The sequence below is a fragment of the Drosophila melanogaster genome, chromosome 2L (genome assembly GCF_000001215.4).
Source record: "Drosophila melanogaster chromosome 2L".
Lineage (NCBI taxonomy): Eukaryota > Metazoa > Arthropoda > Insecta > Diptera > Drosophilidae > Drosophila > Drosophila melanogaster.
Window position 1 is genome coordinate 23,290,021 of NT_033779.5, and position 23,558 is coordinate 23,313,578.

At 40.8% G+C, this 23,558-nt stretch overlaps 2 protein-coding genes across 4 annotated transcripts; one reads left to right on the plus strand and one right to left on the minus strand.

The window, feature by feature from the left end:
- The first annotated feature begins 21,679 nt into the window (after positions 1 to 21,679).
- Positions 21,680 to 22,444, plus strand: Gpb5 (Glycoprotein hormone beta 5). Of its 3 annotated transcripts, none has more exons than NM_001015386.3 (2): positions 21,680 to 21,780; positions 21,849 to 22,444. In NM_001015386.3, the coding sequence occupies exon 2, from the start codon at positions 21,917 to 21,919 to the stop codon at positions 22,325 to 22,327; it is 411 nt and encodes a 136-aa protein (NP_001015386.3). In that variant the 5' UTR covers positions 21,680 to 21,780; positions 21,849 to 21,916; the 3' UTR covers positions 22,328 to 22,444. The 3 variants fall into 3 exon arrangements, with proteins under 3 accessions (NP_001015386.3, NP_001104334.1, NP_001104335.1); NM_001110865.3 differs by having other exon boundaries at positions 21,728 to 21,780; positions 21,841 to 22,444; NM_001110864.2 differs by having other exon boundaries at positions 21,711 to 22,444.
- Positions 22,445 to 23,558, minus strand: Tim23 (Translocase of inner mitochondrial membrane 23). Its single transcript, NM_001015387.3, has 4 exons — positions 23,309 to 23,558; positions 22,928 to 23,210; positions 22,699 to 22,868; positions 22,445 to 22,634 (listed from the first exon to the last, which is right to left on the minus strand). The coding sequence occupies exons 1-4, from the start codon at positions 23,358 to 23,360 to the stop codon at positions 22,519 to 22,521; spliced, it is 621 nt and encodes a 206-aa protein (NP_001015387.1). The 5' UTR covers positions 23,361 to 23,558; the 3' UTR covers positions 22,445 to 22,518.

Here is a 23,558-nt window from a genome sequence, read left to right on the forward strand (position 1 = left end):
TTATTTTAAACAAAAGTCCATCGAGCCACACTCTGTCAAATGCCTGCGCGACGTCTAGAAAAATGGCTGTGCAGTATTCTCGATGTTCAAAAGCAGTACGAATTTCTGACGTGATTCGGTTGACCTGTTCGATGGTTCCATGTTTTTCTCTAAAGCCAAATTGATGTGTTGGAAGTGTGTTGTTTATTCTAAGATGAGGGCTAATCCGAAGGAGTAGCATTTTTTCAAACAGCTTTGAAAGACATGTTAGTAAGCTTATCGGTCTATATGATGATGGCTGCGTTTTATCTTTTCCTGGCTTTGGAATCATTACTATGGTCGACTTTTTCCATTTTTGAGGGAAGTATCCAAGCTTGGCGATTGCGTTGAACAACAGGCAGATGTGAAGAATAGCACACTTTGGGAGTTCAATGAGCATTCTTGGAGTTATTAGGTCGTAGCCAGGCGATTTTCTTGGGTTCAGTTGCTCTTTGATAACCTTTGCTAGTTCACATGGTCGGAATTCAAAGGGTTCTTGAGGATCTAGATTGGCTGCTATTAAAGGAGGGAGAATAAATGTGTTGGTAGAGGGATTTGGTCGGAATACATTTTGTAAATGGTCAGCGAAAGCACTGGCTCTTTCTTCATCACTTCGAAACCAGGTGCCAGAGGGACTTCGTAGTGGCATAATTGGCGCTATTGGAGTCTTTAGGTTTCTGTGAGCTCTCCAAAGAGGGTACTTAGTGCTGGTGGGAGAGAGTTGCTCGATATATGAACGTTGGCTGTTTTTTTCCTCTTGTTTGAGAGCATTGGTAAGCCTGCGTGTGGCTATCTTAAGCATGTGCTTAGTAATTGGTGATCTATTAGACTGCCAATCCCTTCGTAGGCGTCGTTTATCTAATACCAGCCGCTCGATTTCGCGATTAGTTTTGATGTAGTTTGGTTTTGCATACGTCACTGGCGGGGTTGAAGCCTTTGCAGCCGAAACTAAAATGTTTTCAAGAGTTTCCGTTGACTTGTCTATATCCTCCTTTGTAGATAATGCCGTCGTTAGTTCTATGTGTGAACAGACATACTTTTGATACCTTGGCCAGTTTGTTCTAAAATTTGTGAGTCTATACGGTGGGTCGACGATGTGGGGGCGAGTTAGCATATTTAGAAAAACAGGTGAGTGATCTGATGATAAATCTGCTAGTGCTTCGGCGGTGACCATGTTGCGGGGGACATGTTTAGTAATTGCAAAATCGATCAGGTCTGGGATTTTTCTTGGGTCTGCTGGCCAGTATGTAGGCTTACCCGGGGATACATAGTCTAGCTTGTTTTCTGGCTTCGTAAGCGCATTGTACAATTGCTTACCCTTTGGCGACACAAGTCGAGATCCCCAATGGGTGTGCTTGGCGTTATAGTCACCCGCTGCGATGAACCTGTCACCTAGTGTGTTAAAGAATTCCATGAATTGATCCTCAGAGATTGGAAAGCGCGGTGGGCAGTAGACTGCGGCTAGAGTCGTTGAACCATTGTTGAGTTGTAAGGCTATGGACGTAGATTGTAAGTAGTTTTTGTCAAAATTGTTTAAGTGGTGGTGTTTTATGCGATTTCTGATGAGTATTCCAGTGCCTCCATGAGCTTTACCATCTGGATGATTTGTACCATAGAACAAGTATCCTGGTATATGAAAATTGTTTTTATTTGTGAGGTGCGTTTCTGATAGTAGCATTACGTCGATGTTTTTTTCGTAAATGAACTGTGTGAGCTCTTGTGTATGCCGTGAAACGCCATTTGCGTTCCACAGAGATATCCGTAGGGAAGCCATTATGGGGATTTTGAAGATACAAGAAGTTGAATCAGGATATTTTGGTTTTTCATGAGCTCTTGCAAAGTATTTTGCATGAACGTCATGAAGTCTTTCATGCTTTGCTGTAGGGATAGCATCATAGCTTCGATGCCACTTTGTTGTGTTTGTTGGATGTTTGTCGGTGTATGTTCGGAATGAGCAGTTCTTGTCGGTGGGGCGGGCACTTCTAGTCCGGATTTTAGGGCGCTAGCGAAAGAAATTGTTGGAGTAGTGCTTGGGACAGTTAGGGGTGGTTGAAAAATCGGTTGCGGAGAGTAGAAATTGACTTTGTTGTATGTATGTGCTGTGGCAATACGTTTGTTTAGGCGGCTCTTCAATTCTTTGTACACCACACAGCCTCTGTAGTTTGCAGTATGTTTTTCCCCGCAGTTACTGCATTTCTTCACAGACTTATCGTCCTTGTTTTTGGGGCAGTTTGCGGTAGTATGAGGTTCGCTACAGACAACACATACGGACTTAAGGGTGCAGTATGCCTTGGTGTGGCCGTATTCTTGGCAATTAGTACATTGAACTGGATTGATACGTTTGTGCGGCTCCTCCACGGTGATCCTCCGATGTAGCAAGTACTGTAAATTGTATATTGGGTGCACTTCGTTTTTCTTTAGTGCCTGGAGCTCTGGTTCGAGTTCTATTTTGAATAGTGGCTGCGGAACTTTGTCTTTGTTTAAAATATTAATAGCTGTCTTTGCAGAAAAGTTTTTGGCCTTCAGAGCCTCAATTATCTCAGCTGGTGTCACTGTTGCTTCAATGCCCTTAAGTACTACCTGTAGCCCTTTGCAACTTTTTAATTGGTATGTGTAGTAGTTTTTACCAGCATCATTTAGGTATTTAGTCACTATACGGTGGTCTGCTTCTGTTTGGATCTGTAGTTTTATTTCATGAATATTTCCTTTTTTAAGTGGGATAATGTGGAACTTGCTGTCACCAATCAAAGCAACGAGTTTATTTACAAGTGCATTTGTACTTTGTTCTCGTATGAAAATTGGTGGAGGCCTGGTCTTTTTTGGTTCCCCTACCGTTTTTTCGTTGGGTTGTTCGGTCGCAGAATCAGCCAAGATAGCATATCGGTTTGAATTATTTACTGCAGAGTTTTCATTGCCGTTGTTGGTTCGATTGATTTTGGGTTGATTACCTGCCTTATTGTTTTGAGGGCTGAGCTTTCTCTTGATTTGGATGTAGCGATCCATGCCAGTCTGCACAGTCGAAATCGACTTCTGCTTTTGTTTTGATTCTTCTTTACGTGCATTATTGTTGTTGCAAACGGTCAGTGCTGCTGAATTATTTACAGCTGGCACAGCGATAATTAGTTGGGCCGCTGACGAAGTTGATGTTGTGGCAGTTGCCAGTGAGGTCACTGCACTCGTTATTGCAGTGTTACAGTTACCCGGGACGGTCGTTTGGCGCTGCGAGAGGAGCGGGGTAGGAGAGGCGGTCTCTTCGCTCCACGACTTGTGAGCCGAAGCAGGCAGAGAGGGAGAGCAAGAACGCGGTCTGTCGTTCGCTGAGGGCAAAAGTTTCGAGTTAGTTGAAGGTGAGGGTGCTCGATCACCGATTTGCGGTGAGACGAAAGAAAAGTATGCATTGTTGCGTTGTAAAGAGAGCCGGCGCTCGTCTTGTTCACATTGTCGCTGAGAACGTATGTCGTTTTGATTCATTGTTCTAAGTCCACATATAACAATTACCAGAACAATATGGAATAATTATTTATTTTAGTAAATAATTACTATAGTCAATAATTGTTAGTTGTGCAAACTGCACTTTACACTTTGTGTTTAACTTTCACTATACTGTTGTAGTTTTTAGAACTTGCTATTCGTAGCTTGAAAGAAACACGTCTCCACCCGAAGACTGTGGAATGCCGAATGTGACGATTGCAAAACCTTTATATGACTTATTAAAGAAAGACAAAGAATTTTCGTTTGAAGAAAAAGAGTTAGAATGTTTTGAGACACTTAAGAAAAAGTTAGTGGAAGCTCCAGTGCTAGGGTTATATTGTTATAAGGATGAAATAGAGTTACATACAGATGCAAGTGCAGTGTTATTGCAAAAGAAAGAGGATATGAAATGGCACCCTATATTTTATTACTCGAAAGCCACAACAAAGGATAAGGCCAAATATCATAGTTTTGAACTTGAAACATTGGCCATCCTGTATGCATTAAGAAGATTTAGGATCTATGTACAGGGAAAGAGATTTAAAATTGTTACGGATTGCAACGCATTAAGTCTAGCATTAAATAAAGTAAAATTAAACCCTAGGATTGCGAGGTGGGCATTAGAACTATTAGAGTACGATTTCGATGTAGTTCATAAAGCAGGAAAGCATATGCAACATGTGGATGCATTGAGCAGAAATATGAACATATTAGTGATAGAAACTAATACTTTTGAAGATAATTTAATTATTTGTCAAGCAAGAGATGAAAAGTTGAAAGATATTAGGAAAAAGTTAGAGAAAACGGAAGATAAAATTTTTGAAATGAGAAATGGTGTACTTTATAGGAAGGCAAACGGTGGAAGATTGTTGTTTTGTGTACCAGAAGAAATGGTAGAAAAAATTTTATATAAATATCACAATGAATTAGGTCACTTAGGGAGAGATAAGGTTATAGATGCTATTGGTAAGATTTATTGGTTTTCGAATATGAAAGAAAAAGTTGTTAGGCATATAGGAAATTGTTTGACATGTGTGGCATTTTCACCGAAGTCGGGAAAAGAAGAAGGAATGCTGCATAGCATCCCAAAGGGAAATGTGCCGTTTGAGATAATACACATCGATCATTACGGAACAGTAGACAACGGTAGAATAAAGAAACATCTGTTTGTAATAATAGATGGATTCACTAAATATGTTAGGTTATACGCAACAAAAACAACGAACACAAAGGAAGTGATTCTAGCGTTAAAGGATTATTTTAGATCATATAGCAGGCCGAAATTTATAGTATCAGATAGGGGGACCTGCTTTACATACGAAGATTTTGCAAAATTTATGGGAGAGTATAATATTAAACACATAAAGATAGCGACAGGTTCACCCCAGGCCAATGGACAGGTGGAAAGAGTCAATAGAATAGTAGGGCCTATGATAGCTAAATTAACAGACATTGAAAAGGGATTGCATTGGGATGCAGTTATTGAAGACGTAGAATTTTCTCTGAATAATACCAAACAAAGAAGTGTAGCGCAATCTCCCAGCAAGATGTTGTTTGGAATTGAACAAAAGGGAAAAGTTGTTGATGAATTAAGACAAAAATTAGAAGAGTTAGATAATGTTAGTGAAATTAGAGACTTGAAAGAAATTAGAAGAAAAGGATCGGAATCGCAATTAAAAGCACAGAGGGATAATGAAAAAAGATATAATAATAAGAGAAAAGAAAGTACGCAGTACAAAGTAGGAGATTACATTATGGTTAAGAATTTCGATAGTACAGGAGGAGTTGCTAGAAAGCTAATACCTAAAAATAAGGGTCCATATGTAATAGCGAAGGTATTGAAAAATGATAGATTTTTAATTAAAGATGTTGAAGGTTTTAAATTGCCGCGAAATCCATATCAAGGTGTCTGGAGTAGTCAATATATTAAACATTGGATAGGGAGTAGAAAGTAAATTTGTATAATTAAAGATAAGAAAAGTGAAAAAAAAAATTTAAACAAATAGCTACTAAGAACAATGTAATAGTTATAAGTTAAAAAATTCGACAAGATCATACATAAGTTCAGTATAGCAACATAGTATATAAACATTAAGTATATAAACATTAGTTCATTGTTCGCTTTCGGGTGGCATTCTCTCTGTTTCGCAACATCGGCTCAGTAGCAACAAGCATAGAGGCAAACGGAGAGGGAGTCAGTCGAATGCTAAAGCTAAACTCGTGAAGTTCCAAATAAACCAAAGCGGCCAACTCCTGCGTTTGTGTTTTATTCAAATAAGAGGACTTATAGTACTCCTACATATAGTACCCCTACACAAAATACTTGAGTACAGATCCGCTAACCACTTTAAGAATCTGAAATATCAGATTATTCCAAATACAACAACTTAGAACTTACTTTTACATCATTAATATTTTATACCCATAATTGAAATTTACAATTGGAAAATATTTTATCAATTTCATTTATATTATTATTGTAATTTTAATCATTTTCTATTCGATTACTACATTATTAATAAAATTCAGAAATACTATATTTGTAACCAAACAATAACGGCCAGAACTAGAATAAACCGAATACTGAGAAAGAATTTTTAAAAGAGTTAAGAGAGTCCTTAAGCGAAATTCATAGTAAGCGGACGTGTCATTTTAGAAGGGGGAGAGTTATCCAACTGACAAATATAGCACTCTGCCCCAGTTGATAAACAAATTTCAAACTCCAATCTTAGCAGCATTGCCTTTGCCGTTTTCTTTGTCGCCAACACTTCGCCTGCCTTTGCTCTTGTTTTTGTCGCCAAAACTTAGCCACCCGATAAATAACCTAACTTAAAGTAAACACAACATCCACTTGGAGACCAAGCCATGATCAACTTATTGCGCTTCAATCAAACTGCATCAGTCAGCAAATTTGAATATCACAATGCTGTTAAATAATTTCAGTATATGGCTTTTATCCTAAACATATTTGAAAAAGTCTATCACCGAATAAATACCAAATAAAATAAAATAAATACAATGTATTTAAATAATTAAATAGTAAAAATTTTAATTTGCACGCAAATTGTCTACAAAGTGACCAACACCTACATGCAGATCAATCGAGCGCATAAATCCATCAGACGATACATCATTCCCTGACTATCATATTAATTTTTATTTTGTCACACCAAAAGTACCCAAAAACCGCTCAAATTGTCGTCGAATTGCCTTTAAACTCTTATCCTCCACAATAAGATTAAATCATGACGTTCGCCCTTATGCCCAAGTTATGGTTGGGTTAATGGACACCAGAGCTTTGGTTACTTGTATAGGGGGCCGCTTAGCATCTGAACTTCTTAGTGGTCCACAATATAAGACAATGATCTCCAAAGTAAGAACTGCTGATGCAATGATCCAAAATATTTTTGGTAGAGTCTCTACAGAAGTGACATATAGAGGTGAAACTGAAACCATTCTTCTCTACTTAGTTCTATCGTTGACTGGAAAATATACTTTTAGAAAATTTATGATTTGTTACCTCTACATTAAGCTTATGTATGTCGAGCTTGATCAAATAATTGCAATTGGAGCTATCCAAGAGTCGAGCAGTTCATGGTAAACTTCGGTCGTTTTGGTCAGAAAACCAGGTCGATACACAGACAGTAGATAGGTAAACGCGGTTACATTCAAAAATGCATACATGCCGTTGATCGATGGCACATTAAGTAGATTACCAAAAGCAGAATACATATATCCCTCTTTATACAAACTCACGCTATGAAACCGCATTTACAGTCCCTGGTCGTCCGCTTTATGAGTTTGTGGGTATGCCATTTGGTTTAACCAACGCCCCTTACACCATGTCACCTTTAATGGAAAAGATATTACCACCACAGTTGCGTAATGAAGTTATTATATACTTACACGATTTATTGTTCATATCCGACTCGTTCGAACGCCATCTCGAGTTGCTATCCATTGTTGCAGCCCAACTAAGTAGATCTAATCTCACAATTAACGTCTAGAAAAGCAAGTTTTGCCGACGAGAGGTTAAGTATAAAAAATTATGCAGCAATCTCTTTACCGCTGTCTGATACCTTAAAGTCCAAGCCAAAATGAATGTACTGAGGAGGCTCAGGATGCATTCGACTGTTTAAAGACTCAGATGTGTTTCGCTCTCGTGTTACAAAGCCAAAATTTGTCTTTGCCTTTTTCGATACATTATGACGCCAGTCATACGGGCGTTATGGCTGTATTAATGCAAACCAACAGTACAGGATATGAAGTTCCAATCGCTTTTATATAGAAAAAAACTGAAAAAAAATCAAAGGCAATATACTGTTTCTAAAAAGGAATGCTACGCTGCTGTCTTGGCAGTTAAGAAGTTTAGGGTTTATGTCGAGGGCCAGCGCTTTACAATAATTATCGATTGTGCGTTTTTAAAATGGCTTATGACCCTGACAGATTTACGTCTCACCCGTTAGTCTCTCCATCTGCAGGGGTTTCAGTTTAATATACAGCATCGAAAAGGTACCGAAAATATAGTACCGGATGCTTTATAGCGGATTTATACTGAAATCCTTTCGTCCTCGTCGCTTAGCAGCCTAATAGTCGACTTATCATCGCCAAAATTCACGTTTGCTGATTACGAGCAGCTAAAGTTCGGAATAATTCTGCCTGACCTTAAGATCAAAGACGAATACATTTTTCGGAGGGTTGAGCATGCCAATAGCACTAAAGTTTCAGATGACGCATGCTGCTTTAGGTACCACGACTTCTGGTGTCATCTGCATATGAAGAACTAAACAAGGGTAATTGGTCAAGAGGTGTAGAGGCGCAACTTTCAAAATAGTAATTTTTTCTAACAGTTTCACTGCCAAGTTAGCGCCGAGCTTTATAAAAGCCAGTCAGAAGGAGATTTCAGAACTATTACTATGAGGTAGAAGACCTTCAGTAGGAAAATTCCACGAAAAAGACATAAAGCAACAACCCTAGTAGTTAATCCGCAAATCCCGCGTGTGTTTTGTGATGAGCTTAAACTCAGGGCCTGCCTGTTGCCAGTTACACCACGAATCTGAGAGTAGTAACGGTAGTGCGAAACGATCGTTCGTGGATGGATTCTAGTCCAAGCGAGCAGTCGTGTTACCAGCGCGACTATTTAAAGCCATAAGGTTAACGCGTTGTGATCTCGCTCGGCTTTAGCCTGGAAGAGGCAGCCGTGTATACCGTGAGTCCGCGAATGACAGCAATTCCCAGCGCAACGAGCACCCAGCAGCGCAGCCCGCATCGTTCAGGACTGCGCAGGCCGCAGAAACGAGGCCGTCGAACAGGCCCGTCCAGGTCCGCCGCGTCAGCTTGAGGAAGGGGTTAGGGTTGAACGTTCGCATCATAAACCGGGCGATTGCACGGAGCATCTGTAGGAACTGAACAGGAGTCTGGCGGGAGAGAGCAAGGGGCAGGAGGTTGCGATTAGCATGGCTTTCGCCTTGAGAGTCCAGCACCTGTTAACCCCAGTCTGGGAACAGTGGCCCTTCCCTAAGCCCAGGAGGAGACGAAGGAGAAACCCACTAAAGCGAGCAAACAATAAAGATCAAGAAAATAAGAAACGCCTAAAAAAGGAGGAATTCGCATATGTCGGACAGAGGTTGCGCAGAGAGCTGTCTGGAAGAAGAAAAGACATGCAAAAGTCCCTGGCGGAGTATTACGCAGAAGCGGAAAATGAACCAAAGCTCGCAGCAATCCGGACAGAGTTAGAAGCAGCATTTCAGCAAAAAGCTGACGAGCCCCGAAGACCTCATCGCCAAAATAAGGTAGTCCAAAAGGAGGCGAAGAAGACGACTTGGATAAATTCCTGGAAACAGAACAGTATTCCCGGGACATAAAGCATACCCAAGCACACGATAACCATGAAGGATGACAAAGCGATTAAGTTAAGATACTATCCTAAGAATCCGAAAAACCAAGGGGAGATAATTGCAAAGGTAAACGAACTTGTGAAAATGAGACATAACTTACTTGAGGAGCCCGTAGATCTCGCCCATAGTAGTGGTGAAGAATAAAAGAAATAGATACTGTTATTCAGGCAGATAAACGCGAAATCCATAAAGAACGCCTACCCAATGAAAAGCATAAGCTACATCTTCGACTTACTAAGGGAGGCGCGCTTCATAAGCTGTCTGGACCTTAAGGATGGGTATTGGCAAATACCTTTGGCAACAGGATCCCCGCGGCCTATAAGGGGTCGACGCAAGCGCAGATCAGGACAGACCGTGAGCCAGAACGCGCGGAGAAGTCAGTTAAAAACAAACTGTGAAAGTGTCGGGCAGTGAGAAACGCGCAGGATACAGAAGAAAGGACGAGCAATACAAGTGGAGATCGACTCGTAGCGAGCGAAACCAAGATAAACAGTTCGTTTCTTTTGGTTTTTTGGCAAGTAATTTACAAGACTAATAAAATTATGAGAAAATATCAACAATTTTTTTTTTAATTTTATATAAATATGCACTTTCTCTTACATCTCGCGGAGACCGTGCAGCGCGTGGAATTGCACGGGTCACTGACTCACATTTAAGTTTCCCGACAAGCAATAAGAAACACAAAAATCGAAATAAACCAAGGACTCCATATTAAACAAAACAAAAAACTCCATTAAAAACAAATAAATATAAAAAGAAAATACTGGTAACTAAAGACAGGACTACTTATATATGTCGGAGCGCGACTCTTCGCATTCCAGAAATTCCTTCTGCGATTTCATATTCTGACGAAATTGTAATATTGCGGTAAAATTCTGTCAGAGGCACAAACAGCCTCTGCAGCTGAGTGAGGTCCGATCGGGTTGTCATAAATAGTGTGTTAGAGAAAGATGACAATGTAGTGCACGCCAGTGTGTATAGACATTAGAGAATATGATAAAGAAGGGAAATGTAAGAAGATCCCTTCAGTGACTGGTAGCGTTGATCGGAACTTGCTGCGCTGCCGCACAAAATTGGAAAGTGAACAAACGAAATGGATGAGACTCCTCTCTCGCCGACATCAGAAGTGGGATTGCCTTCGCCACAAGAGACCAGATCTGATCAGTATATGGCTGCGTTGGAGGCACAAAACCGTAACCTCATGGAAATAATAAGAACTATGCACGCACAAAGAGCATCGGCGTCAGATGAAAAGTCCTTGCACGTCACACTGCCAAAATTCTGAGCTGACAGCGCTGGAGCAGATCCATCTGCATGGTGCACCCCCGTGGATTTAATCTTTGCAGATAATGCGCTTGTAGGCAGTGCGCTTGTAATAGCGTTGAGCAAAGCGTTAGAAGGCAGTGCATCGCAATGGCTGTCGCAGATATGCTTCGCTGGCATCACGTGGCCGCAAATTAAAGAACTGTTCATACAGCGATTCGTAGGAATTGAGACGTCGGCTGCTATTCTCATTAACGTTTTGAACGGACATCCAAAACATGCCCAGTATGGAAGTCGCATTGTCACCTTGTTGCTGTCTAAGTGGAAGGCCACGGATTTGGAGGAGATTGCGGTTTCGGTAGCGTTGGCTCACAGGGCAGAAATCGATAATAATTTGTTGCGTTGGTGTTTACGACTAATGTGGCTACTCGCAATGAGCTTCAGCAACAGCTGCAATCTTACGCCTTCCCTAAACGTAACAGAAGAAGCCGGAGTGCCTCAAGGAAGTGCCCTGGGCCCAATACTATACACCCTATACACGGCGGACATCCCAACAAACTACCAGCTAACGATATCCACATTCGCTGATGACACTGCAATACTAAGACGATCCAGATGCCCAGTATAACTCGTGTAGAACAATGGCTTGCAAATTGGCGCATACGAATAAACGAAGGAAAGTGCAAACATTTACCCTAAACAAACAAACCTGCCCACCCTTGGTAATAAGCCACACGCGCATCCCACATGCCGATAACGTAACATACTTAGGTATTCATCTGGACAAGCGGCTCACCTGGCGGAAACACATAGAGGCCAAGACGACGCACCTCAGACTAAAAGCAAGGGATCTACACTGGCTTATAAACGTTCGCTCTCCCCTAATATTGGAGTACAAAGTCCTCTTATATAACTCCGTTTTAAAACCCATATGGACCTATGGCTCCGCATCGCAACGCATCGAGAAGCAACATCGACATAGTACAGCGAGCACAGTCTAGGTTTCTGAGAATCATTACTGGAGCTCCATGGTATCTTCGGAACGAGAATATACACAGAGACTTACAAATAAAACTTGTCATTGAGACAACAGCAGAGAAGAAAAGTAAAATACAATGAAAAACTATTCATTCAGTATGCAGCCAAAGCCGACTGCACCGGAACGACCAACCAGCTCAGCTTTAAATTTGTTAGGCCACACAGCACGAATCATTTCATAAAATGATATTTAGTTAGTTTAGAATAAGATTTGAAAACTTAATGTTAGTCTCTTAAGTAAAAGGGAAGATTCAATAAATAAGCAAAACATGGAAAAAAAAAGAAACGTAAAAACGAAGATGATTCTGGCCCAGAAAAGAAGTTAAGAATGCAGCTGCAGGCAATGTGCCATTTTTGTGGGAAAGTTGGCCACACAATTCGCCGAATGCCGCGCTCTAAAGGATGGTACAACAAATACAAAAGGAAGAAGCTACAGCGGAAGCAACACGCCTGGGTTAAAAAATCATTAGAACATAAAATGTTTTAAATGCGACGAAATGGGACATGTGGCGTCTGTATGTCCCAAAGGCCACAACAAATACATCGAAAAACGAGTTGACGTGTGCGAAACTAAGTGAGCAAAGTGGATTGTTCTTTCAATTGGGTGAGCCCTTTCCATTCTTTTCGATTCTGGAGCCGAATGTATTTTGGTAAAAGAAAAATTAAGTAACAAATTGACTGGCAAGAGAATTAATAACCTAGTGACTTTAAGAGAATTGGTGACAACATAGTTAAAAGACACTTGCAAATACTATAAACAGTCCAAATTTCTCAATTGAACTTAGAAATTTTGTTTTATGTTGTAGTGGATAACTATTTAAAGTACGACATAATGATTGGCCAAGACCTATTAAAGCTTGGTTTCGTATTATTGATTAAATATAATAAATTTAGTATGTAAATTAACAGACAACAATTTTTTGTATTGAGATTTATTATGCGACTATGCGCGTTCTGATGAGTTTTTAAACTAAAGACAGAAAACTTAAGCTTAATATGAAGTAGCCCGTCTTCTGAAGCAGCGCTCACGGCAGAATGCTGACATTGAGCTTCACACGCTCCGGGCAGTAGAATGTTGGAATGCAGGAGTCATATTTCGCGACTTAGTTGCAGTCGCGCTGACGTTACTGCGGCCGCGTCCGGTCTTATCGTGGAGTTAGCGATTTTGGCCCTGCGCGTGTTAACTCCTCCCCGCGTTAGGTTAAAGTCGTCCTCGGCTTTTCGGGAAGGTATCGTCATCTCGATGCTGGAGTCGGTGTGTCGTCTTTTGACTCGACAGTAACGGATGCTTTGGATGATCCCATAAACAATTAGGACCACGGCGATGGTGACGCCGCTGCTTAAAATGGGTCTCGAAATGATGTCAGATTTCAGACTACCAATATGGTGGAGGTTCTGCAGCGACAGCTCGTGCAAGAACGGCAAGCTTAGTTGATCTCTATGGTTAGTCACATTGATCTGGGAGGCCACTGCCGCAGCGGGTTTCTTCTTTAGGACGCCCTGGTGGTTTTCGTAGTGGGTGCCGTTTAGAGATATACGATCGTCATATGTGGCTAAGTAGGTTCCCGAGATCATCTTACTGCTGCCTAGGCTATCTTCGACCCTGAAGGTTGCGTCGTTGATAATCAGGACACCTTCTTCAAAAAGTGCCACCGGATCCAGATGGCCAAGGAGAGTGGTGCGACGGTTCCAGACACCAATTGTTGAGCGCAAGTCGGGTTCTGCAATCTCTTGCAGAAGGTGGTACTCATGGCTGCGTTACATTCCTTGACGGCGTAGATTCGTGCACCGCATTCGGCTACTACATTATTATTCTCAAAGTCTAATATTATCTTATTATGTTGAACTGGGAAAACGATAATTTTTTTACAAACTGTTTCTGGTTTAGGATATTTGATTAAGACATACAATAAATCGTTGTTCTGAAAGGCTTTAACGCTAGATACTCTTAAAATATCTGCTAAGCTCGTATTTGTGAGAAGTTCATTGGCCAGCTCATGAATGTCAACACTATCCAAAATAAGGGGGCTTATTAAATTTATTTTAGCTAGAGTTACCGACAGTATCAAGTCTTCTAGGTTTGTAATAATTATTCTATTTTTAGCAAGTATACTTTCAAATAGGTGTTCTGAGTCCGCGTTGTCTGTTTTACTTATTGCATTCATTGACCTTGTAATTTCGTTTAGTCGAGATTGAAGTTTCGTATTTATTTCGATCTGTCTATTTGCTGAATCTATTAATTGCCCTTGTTTAAATTTAATCTATTCCCAGTCGTCGAAGTCTGGGGTTCCGGCTATTACCTTGAGTGCTGTACCTAGTAGATTTATACTGCGAGCATGTCTATGGTGTACCCTAATCGTAGCTATTAGTGATTCTATGTGCCCCAAGTCAGTAGTTATTAAATTTCGCATATGGTCTTTTTCAAAGTAGTTCAGTTGCCGTCTGGTATCTTCAACATAAGTTTCATAAGAAGTTATGTGAGAAGTGTGTCCGAGATATCCGTATCTGTCCCATATCGTTAAGTCACCGTCTATTATAGGTATGTAGTCTGCGTGTGAATAGTCATTAAGTTTCATAGTCGTTATTGTCAAGGTGATTGCGGAAGCCAGCACACACAAATATCCTAACCTGTAATAAAAATATTAAAATTAAAAGTACTATAAGCGATGAAATTTTTTATTTATTTATATTTGTTTTTAATTTTTTTTTTCTTGGGTTTACTTAAGGTTGTCCTTATGGACCACCCCCTTCCTTTCATTAGAACCGTCGTACCTAAGTCAGCATCAATGGCTTCTTCCGTGCACAGTGGTGACAGTTTATTACCCAATCGTTTGTTTGATTTTAGACATAATTTTTCGCCTACTTTATACTTTTTATGGATTCTATCTCAGTTCATATACCCAAGTTGTTTTTCTTGCGCAAGTACAATTTTATCCCTAGTTTCTGTTAATAAATCCGAAGGGGCGGAGTAAACTAATTCTGTCGGTTTCCTGTTTGTTACTGAGTGAATTGACCTATTATACTCAATGGTCGCCAAAAGGATTATGTCCCTGGTTTCGTTAAGGTGTTTATATATTTTTAGACAACGGGCTATTTCTGTAAGGGAACTGTGGAATCTTTCCACTTCACCATTAGAGGTGCTGTGGAGTGGTGGGGCATTACAAATCTGAATATCAAAATTGTTTAGTATATTTTTTATTGTTTCGGAATTTAAAGATTTTTCGTTGTCGCAATAATTGATCCTTATTTTGGGAAACAGGTTTACCAGCTGTAAAATCGGTGCCTTTACGTCCACAATTGCGCGTGAAGTAATATATTGGACGACAGCAAACTTTGAGAGTTTATCGACGCATGTGAAAAAAAATGTTTTGTCGGTACTAAAAATGTCAACATGCAATATTTCCCCAACATATGATGGGATTGGGGTCTCACCCACCGCTTGCTTGACCGGATGTCGATTATATTTACCCATTGAACAAACCTTACAGTTTACGACAATCTCTGTTGCCAGCGAATTCACCTTTGGGAAAAATAGTCCCGGAGAATTTGCTTCACATTTTCCTGCGCTGCTCGGTGCGCTCGGTTATGCTCTGCAATAATTATTTCTCTCTGTTCGGTTTTATCAACAATGTCTATCACAATATTTTTGGAGTATCGGAATGTGGTTGACGGAAACGCTTTTACTAGACTGTGTTGTATGAATGCCAAAATGGGTAGGTCGCAATGTATTGCGTTAACTACTTTGGCATTTACGACGTCTTGTACTGTTTGCAAAAGTGTGTTACGGTCAACAAATCTTATAACGTGCCTGGTTTTTTCCCTGAACAAAATAGTAGATCTAACTGATGGGGCGTTAGATTCTGCAATTACGATCTGGTTCCTAAAGCAATTTACAGGCTTTTCGGTCGTTTCGATAGTATAGGTAAGAGATTCTTCGCTATGTATTGTGGCAATATCAGAGTTTGGGCAATCTTCGAGTACATTTACGTTCTGGCGAGATAGGGCGTCTGCCACGAAATTCTCTTTGCCAGGCTTGTAAAACATATTTGCGTTGTGCTCGTCAATAAAAGCTTTCCAGCGTTTTATCTTCGCATTTGGGTTCCTATCCGACACGGCAAAAGTCAACGGTTGATGGTCCGTGAAGATATTTATATTCTTTACGCCATATAAATCATTTCGAAGATTTTTTAGGGCCCAAACAATGGCCAAGAGTTCCCTCTCATTTGTTGCAAAGTTTACTTCGTTGTCTCGTAATGTTCGAGAAATCAAGGTAATTGGACGTCCGTCCTGAGACAACACAGCTCCAAGACCGTGCCCTGAGGCATCCGTAGTTAAATAGTTTTTTAAAGTTTGGGTATGCTAAAATAACGTCCTCAGAGGCTAATACGTCTTTTAGTCTATTAAAAGCCTTTAGTTGATCTTGTGTTAATTCAAGGTTTACTTTCCTTGAATTGTTGGCACTTATTTTACCATTTTCGCCTTTTAAGACGTCCGTTAGGGGTCGTGCGATGTTGGCAAAGCCTTTTCTAAAGCACCTATAATAGCTTGCTAGCCCCAAAAATGATCTGAGACTAAACAAGGTTTTTGGCGGTTTGAAGTCTTTTATGGCCTGAACCTTACTTGGCGAAGTTTGAATCCCGCCGCGGGATACCGTGAATCCCAGATATTCCACGCCCTTTTTGAAGAACTTGGATTTTTCTTGAGACACCCTCATGCCAGCCGTCTGAAGACTGTTTAACACCCAATCGATGTGTTTAACGTGGTCTTCTTTGTTGTTAGAGAAAATAATTACGTCGTCGACGTAGACATAACAGGTTTTCCCTATCTGCTCTCTTAAGACATCATCAATGGCTCTTTGAAATATGCTTGGCGCATTTTTCAAACCAAAAGGGAGTCTACAGAATTCATATTTTCCGTTGTTTACGCTAATTCGATTTGATGAAATCCCGATTTGAGGTCAAGAGTAGTAAAGTACTGTGTCTCGCCCATATTTGATAATATGGTTAAAATACTTGGGATGGGGTACTTATCATCAGTCGTTTTTTGGTTAAGTTTACGAAAATCGATGACCATACACTTTAGCTTGTGGCCCGATTGGTCTACCCCCTTTTTATCGACAACCCAGACCAGGTTGTTGTAAGGTGATTTGGACGGTCTTATTATGCCATTCGCTAGAAGTTGTTTAACCTCTGCGTTGCCAAACTCGGATACGCCCATTGGGTAAGGGTACAGTTTAGAATATACTGGCTCCCCGTCAGTTCGTATTGTGGCAACTGTATTGATATTGTAGGGCAGGGACTCATTAACATCTGAAAATGACCCTGTTCTTTTATTAATCATTTTGTTAAAGTCATCTTTAATGACTTCAGGAACATCATCGTCTATTTTAATGAAGTTTACGTTCTGGCATTTTGTAAACTTGATTGGCTCTGAACCGCGATCATAAGTGATAAAATTTTTTTCGAAATCAACATTGGCGTTAATCTTTTTTAGTAAGTCTAGGCCAATAATTCCGTGAAAATCACTTAGATTTTCTAAAATAAAAAAATATGTTTTAGTTTTAAAAAGTTGAATTTGGCACTTCCGTTCAATTCTTGTATGACCATGTAGTGATTTTACCTGGAATGGCTTGTCGACTGGCACAAAGTGTGGCAGCCCTAGAAGTGGCTTAATGTAATTTTTCGAACATTTCTTGCTTGAGTGGGCTGTCTAAAGCGTGATGACGTGTCTATTTCCATGGGTTCGGAAGTTGATTCTTGTGGCTTCTCTGGCTATCTCTGTCTAGCGCTACCTGAAGTGTTCGGCTTTTGACCGTTACCTTTCTGGTAATGGGGATTTTTCCTAAAGATAGTGGGAGCGTCGCTCTCTTGTTGGGGGTTTTGACGCGAACCTTGGGATCTCTGATTCCCAGATTTTTGCGCTTTTTCCTCTATGTGCCGAGCAAAGTTTGCGGCAAAAATGCTTCTCTCGTTACTTGATTCTGCCTCTTGTGCTAATGCCAGGGCAGTCTGTAAGTCTCGAAGTTGGGCTGGAAAAACTGCCCATTTTAGAGATTTATTTAGGCCTGAGATAAATGTGTGAAGTGCATCGTTTCTATATTTGTCATTTAACACAGCTGCCGAAGCTGCGTCGTGGGTCATGAGAGTTTTGTTAGTTAAAAGCGTCAGCTTTCTTTCTATTTCATCGTAATATTTCAAAAGGGGCTGGTCACCCTGCCTTAAAGTACTTAAATCTTGTTGAATTACGTGAACCGGAGTTTTGTCTGAATATGTGAAATCCAGTCTAACAATTATCGCGTGAAAATTTAAAACTGTATTAAATGATGCTAGGATCGCATCTGCAGATCCCCTAACCTTGTTGCGTATTATGGCAACAGCCTGATAATGCCTAGAACTTCCGTCATAAGCTTCGAAGACTTTATATGCGGCGTTGGCCACTTGGTGCCAAGAGATATAATGTTCTTGTTTGCCGTCGAACTCAGGAATAGATTTAACTATGTCTAGGGGCTCTTCACATCTAACTTCTGGTATGATTTCTATAGGCTTATAAGCTGTCACCTCTGGCGCAGTAGCCTTTAAAGCGTTCAGTTGTTCTGTTAAAGTTGCTATTTTTTGGTCAAATATTTGTGCTTGCTCTGCCAGACAATTTGGTTTGTGAAGGTCAATCTGTACTGATTCTTGTTGCGTCATTGTGCGGTTTTTGTATTCTCGGTAAGAGGGGATATAGTCTTCTAAACTACTGTCGCTAAATCTTTTCTGCATTTATAATGGCACAATGAACAAATCACTTACATGTATTTCATTTCTGGGTAACTGCTTAAACTACAGATGTGTGCACTTGTTGATTTGTTGATTTTTTCTTTACTCTCTCAACACTTCGTGTTGGGGTTTTATTTTTTTAACTTGTATGTTGTTTTAACCGTTTTTTTCTTTTTAATTTGTATGTTGTTTTATTTTTTTTATTTTTATTCTTGTTTTCACTTTGTTTGCTGGTTTGTTGTGTTCTTGGTCGGAAAAATACTTCACTTTGCACTTTTTCGTTTATTTGTCACAGCTTTGGCTGGTGAACAAATATTCTGAGTTCTATAATTAGCTTTGCACTTATAATTTGTTTGTCACAGTTCACTTCGCACTTTTCGTTTATTTGTCACAGCTTTGGCTGGTGAACAAATATTGTGAGTTCTATAAGAGTGCCGTGGGCGCCAATTTACAGACAACAATTTTTTGTATTGAGATTTATTATGCGACTATGCGCGTTCTGATGAGTTTTTAAACTAAAGACAGAAAACTTAAGCTTAATATGAAGTAGCCCGTCTTCTGAAGCAGCGCTCACGGCAGAATGCTGACATTGAGCTTCACACGCTCCGGGCAGTAGAATGTTGGAATGCAGGAGTCATATTTCGCGACTTAGTTGCAGTCGCGCTGACGTTACTGCGGCCGCGTCCGGTCTTATCGTGGAGTTAGCGATTTTGGCCCTGCGCGTGTTAACTTGTACAAATCCAAAGTTATTAATGCCGTTCAAAATAATGCACCTGAGAATAGTTTGGAAATACTTTTTGACATCAATACAGAATTAAGCGATAATGATAAATGTAAATTAAGAAATATATTTTGTAACTGGGATACCAAATAAGGTGCATTGGAAATTCGTTTAAGTAATAAAAATAAAAGTGTTCAAAGGCGCCCATATCGACTCAGCGCAGATGAGAAGCTTTCTCCATTTGCAAGTCCAGTCAAAAGAGAAGGACGGTTGTGACAGGTTGTGTATTGATTATCGTGAGCTAAACTTAAATACGATTTCTGATAAATTTCCATTGCCACTGATTTTGGATCAAATAGAGCGTTTGCTGTGTGGTAAATATTTTTCCATTTGTTTTAGACATGGCCAGTGGATCTTATAAAATACCGATTCCTCCAGATTCTATAGAAAAGTCAAGTATGTCTTTCTTTGGAGCTCCCAGTCGCATTATAGTGGATCAAGGCAGAAGCTTTGTCAGCAACAAGTTCCGTGCGACCGCACTATAACAGCTAACTCGCAGGGACGAAAAGTGTTATGGCGGGGGTCAAGAGATTGGGTGTGAGAGAAGACACGCCGGGTTGTCATAAATAGTGTGTTAGAGAAAGATGACAATGTAGTGCACGCCAGTGTGTATAGACATTAGAGAATATGATGAAGAAGGGACATGTAAGAAGATCCCTTCAGTGAAGTTTGACCGGTAGCGTTGATTGGAACTTGCTGCTCTGCCGCAAAAAATCGCAAAGTGAACAAACGAAATGGATAAGACTCCTCTCTCGCCGACATACATATATATAAAAACAAGTACAGGATTATCACAGATACAAATTCCCCGTGATACAAATTCTTGTCTGCTGCCAAAGCACGCCATCATCGGATCGCCGCTAAACCCGAAACCATGAGCAAATTTTCAGCTTTTCGAGCTTCCCGTCCTACGTATCACCCTATGCAGTTGGGCTACTCCATCACCACTTCTGATGCAATTGCAGTTCAGCCTGCAAGCCACCATCTGAAATTACGGAGTTCCCACGGACAGAAATGGGGAGACGCCGTAGCCTCGAAAATTATTTTTTTTTATATTGGTGGCCATTATGTTACGAACTGCTTTCAGAGCTGGTGACGAGGACTAGACTGCGGCAGGCGATGAAAGCTGGATAAAGGCGCAAGGATCGAGCCGAGTCGAGATACTAAACGTCAGGGTCTACTAGGCTGAGACTGCCTGGGTGAGAACGATGGGGTTAAATAGTGGAGAAACGAGGAAGTTGCTTATGCGAGGATACACCAAAGTGGAGGTCCGCCGGAAACACAAAAACTTCTGCACGAAGGGTAAGATGTGAGGAGCCTTAAAACTCCCGGACGGGAAAACGTCTAGAAGTCGTGAAGAATCGAGGGCTGTAAGATCGAACGGAAATTAATGGACCTTGGACCGCGGCAAAGCGGAGACCGTGACGTACAACGCTGGACCTTGGACTCGAGGGCACGGAGGTCGAATGGTAACGTTGCGGTCCTTTGACACGCACAAAGAGGACGCACCGTGAACTAACCGGACATTTAGTTAGACCTTATATCCGAGCGGGCCGTGCGCAAAAGGGGAAATAACGGGATCCCCGCGGCTTATAAAGAAACGGCGCACGCGTAGATCGAGACAGTAACCTCGAACGCGCGGAGAAGGTCACAGTCAACTAGAACGCAAGGAGAAAGTGACGGTCAGTGAAAATAGACACTGAGAAGGTGTCTGGCAGTGAGAAACGCACAGGACATAGAAAGAAGAACTCACTGCAAGTGAAGATCCCCAGAACGGGAGAAGCAAGGACCTGGCGTGGTTAGAAGGGACAGTGGAGCCAGTGCTCGGCACAGGTGGTCCCAGGAAGAGCGTTGGCTTAAACTATTGGACGATACACCCTGTCTCATAACATCCTAGGCCCAATCGAGCCGCCATGTAGTCCGTTGTCAAGGACGACGCGGGATAACGAAGGAAAGACAACGAAAGAGTAACACCGCGCGGCAGACGGCGAGGACTGTAGGAGGCTATTGTCGAAGTAGTCTGACAATAAAGCTATTCCAATCTGAAACTCTGTCTTCTCCTTGTGCGGGCAATCACATAAATTATAAATGTGGTGGGACGAGCAGCCGCTGCAACTCGTAGCGAGCAGAACGAAGAAAACAGTTCGTTAAATATCTTTTATTCCGTACGAATTATTCGATGTTTTCACCTAAACTACATTTACACATTGTTCAAAACATCATTTTTATACTATATAGTAAAATTTATACTAAAGAGTAAGATTCATAAAAATTAAGTAACAAAATATGAGTTTGCTCGAAAAAATACGTGCAATTGTTTTTCGATTTAAATTCAACAAAACAAATTAATGTACAAATTAAAATTCACAACGCAAATTAGAATTAGAAATGCAAAGTTGAACCTTTGTACACAATATGTTTCAACTCCTTGCTGCGTAGCGCATGCTCAGTTTAGACGTTCGCCGCATTAATAAAAAGGCGATTGTTTTCACTTGTAACTCAGTTGATAAGCAGAAGCTGCAGCAAAAACTATGTTGGCGGATAGTGCAACTTTGTAAGGCAGCCAAAAATAGATAGCGCATTGTTCATCTATGCTCAGAATAATTTTTTTCAGGACTTTAGCTATCTTTGTAGGTACGTCTGTTGTGCTTGTTTCGGTTTCATCTTCAAGTTTGTCGGAAATTAAGCCGATGAACAACGGACATATCGTGACGCCTTTGGGATGCCATCGTCGTGTATACACGTATAAAGTGACACAGTCCGATCTTCAAGGACACGAGTGTTGGGACTATGTAAGCGTTTGGTCGTGTTGGGGACGATGCGACTCAAGCGAAATTTCCGATTGGAAGTTTCCTTACAAGCGTTCGTTCCATCCTGTTTGTGTCCACGCCCAGCGGCAGCTGGTAGTAGCTATCCTAAAGAATTGTCACCCTAAAGCAGAGGACAGCGTAAGCAAGTACCAGTACATGGAGGCAGTGAACTGTCACTGCCAGACGTGCTCCACACAGGATACCAGCTGCGAAGCTCCGGCCAATAATGAAATGGCTGGGGGCAGCAGGGCAATCATGGTAGGCGCCGATACCAAAAACTTGGACTATTAGCGAGTTTGGAAATTGGGTTCCTAACTAAATTGCGTGGGGGAATGTGATGGCTTTATCTACAACAGCAAGTTAATGCAAAAATGCTTAGTATAAAATGCAATAAAACAAAATAAAATTAAAACTTCGTATTTATAATTTTAATCGGCTAGGAGTGATCCTATTAATGCCTGCGTACTACATATTTCAGCCATCTATAGGTATTTGGGACTTGAGTTCGAACTGTTTTCCTGTGCTATTAGGTATAAGCAATAGAGGGACGAGATGCCCAGCCCAATAGCTCCACCAAAAGCACACGTCCTAAGGCCAGCTGTAAAATACAATGCAACTAGTTAATAAATATTATTTTTCGATATATGGAAAATTTAGCTAACCTGTTGACTTGTATAATAGTCCTGTGGCAGAGCCCGCAATTACTGTGTTTATATGATCATCTTCTCCGCGGAAAAACTGCAGCAAAACTCCACAAGCCGAATACAGCACCGTCAATGTACCTAATGTGTTAGCTGTGCCGGAACCTTGCTTCATAATGTGATTAAGTAACCTACGTGTTGAGTCAAAGTTGTGAGGTTGCAACCAATTTTAATTCCGCCAATTGCTTACTGTGTTCGACGAACTTTTCCCTTCTGCTCGAGTGCTTTTGTGACTTTTAAACCATTATAAACACCTGCTAGGCCGCCAATTCCACCGCCAATCATTACCGAAGTGCCTATCTGAGAGAAGGCCAACTCGAAGCGTCCACGCTGCTTGTTGGCCCCTTCGGGAAAAATGAACTCTGGCTGTGCTTGCTGCAGATATCGCGAATCATAGTTGAGGTACGGCGAGACCGGAGTTCTACTAAAAGAACTCGTAGTGGTAGTGTAGTGGGGTTTTGATGCTTCCTCATCTGCATATTGTATTGCATTTCAATTTACAAAGAAAAAAGATAACAGCAATCTATTTAATAATTAATAAAATTATGTAACCAAATTCTTTGTTGCTTACGGGTTGCAGCGTGCCCATCAGAATATGGTGTTCTTGAAAAATTGTCACTCATTTTCGAATTTGTTTGCAGTCCCAAGAATGGTGATATATTATTTTTGCTATTTCCACCGAATTCAGGCGCTCTATTAGCAAAAGGAAACGACGTTTTCTGTGATTTACTTGTTTTTAAACTTTTTTCCCCTGTAGAAGTGACATCTGTGTTCAAGCATTCCTGTTTCTTCACATTAGATTCAGGAAATTAAACTAGAGA

Bases quoted from the DNA above. Each gene is read 5' to 3' on its own strand.
- Gpb5 (NM_001110864.2), top strand. From the start codon at position 21,818: ATGCTCAGAATAATTTTTTTCAGGACTTTAGCTATCTTTGTAGGTACG.
- Tim23 (NM_001015387.3), bottom strand. From the start codon at position 23,360: ATGAGTGACAATTTTTCAAGAACACCATATTCTGATGGGCACGCTGCA. The intron at 22,869-22,927 runs GTAAGCAATTGG...CTCAACACGTAG, and splicing joins GGAAAAGTTCGTCGAACACA to GTTACTTAATCACATTATGA. The intron at 22,635-22,698 runs GTTAGCTAAATT...TGTATTTTACAG, and splicing joins ACTATTATACAAGTCAACAG to CTGGCCTTAGGACGTGTGCT.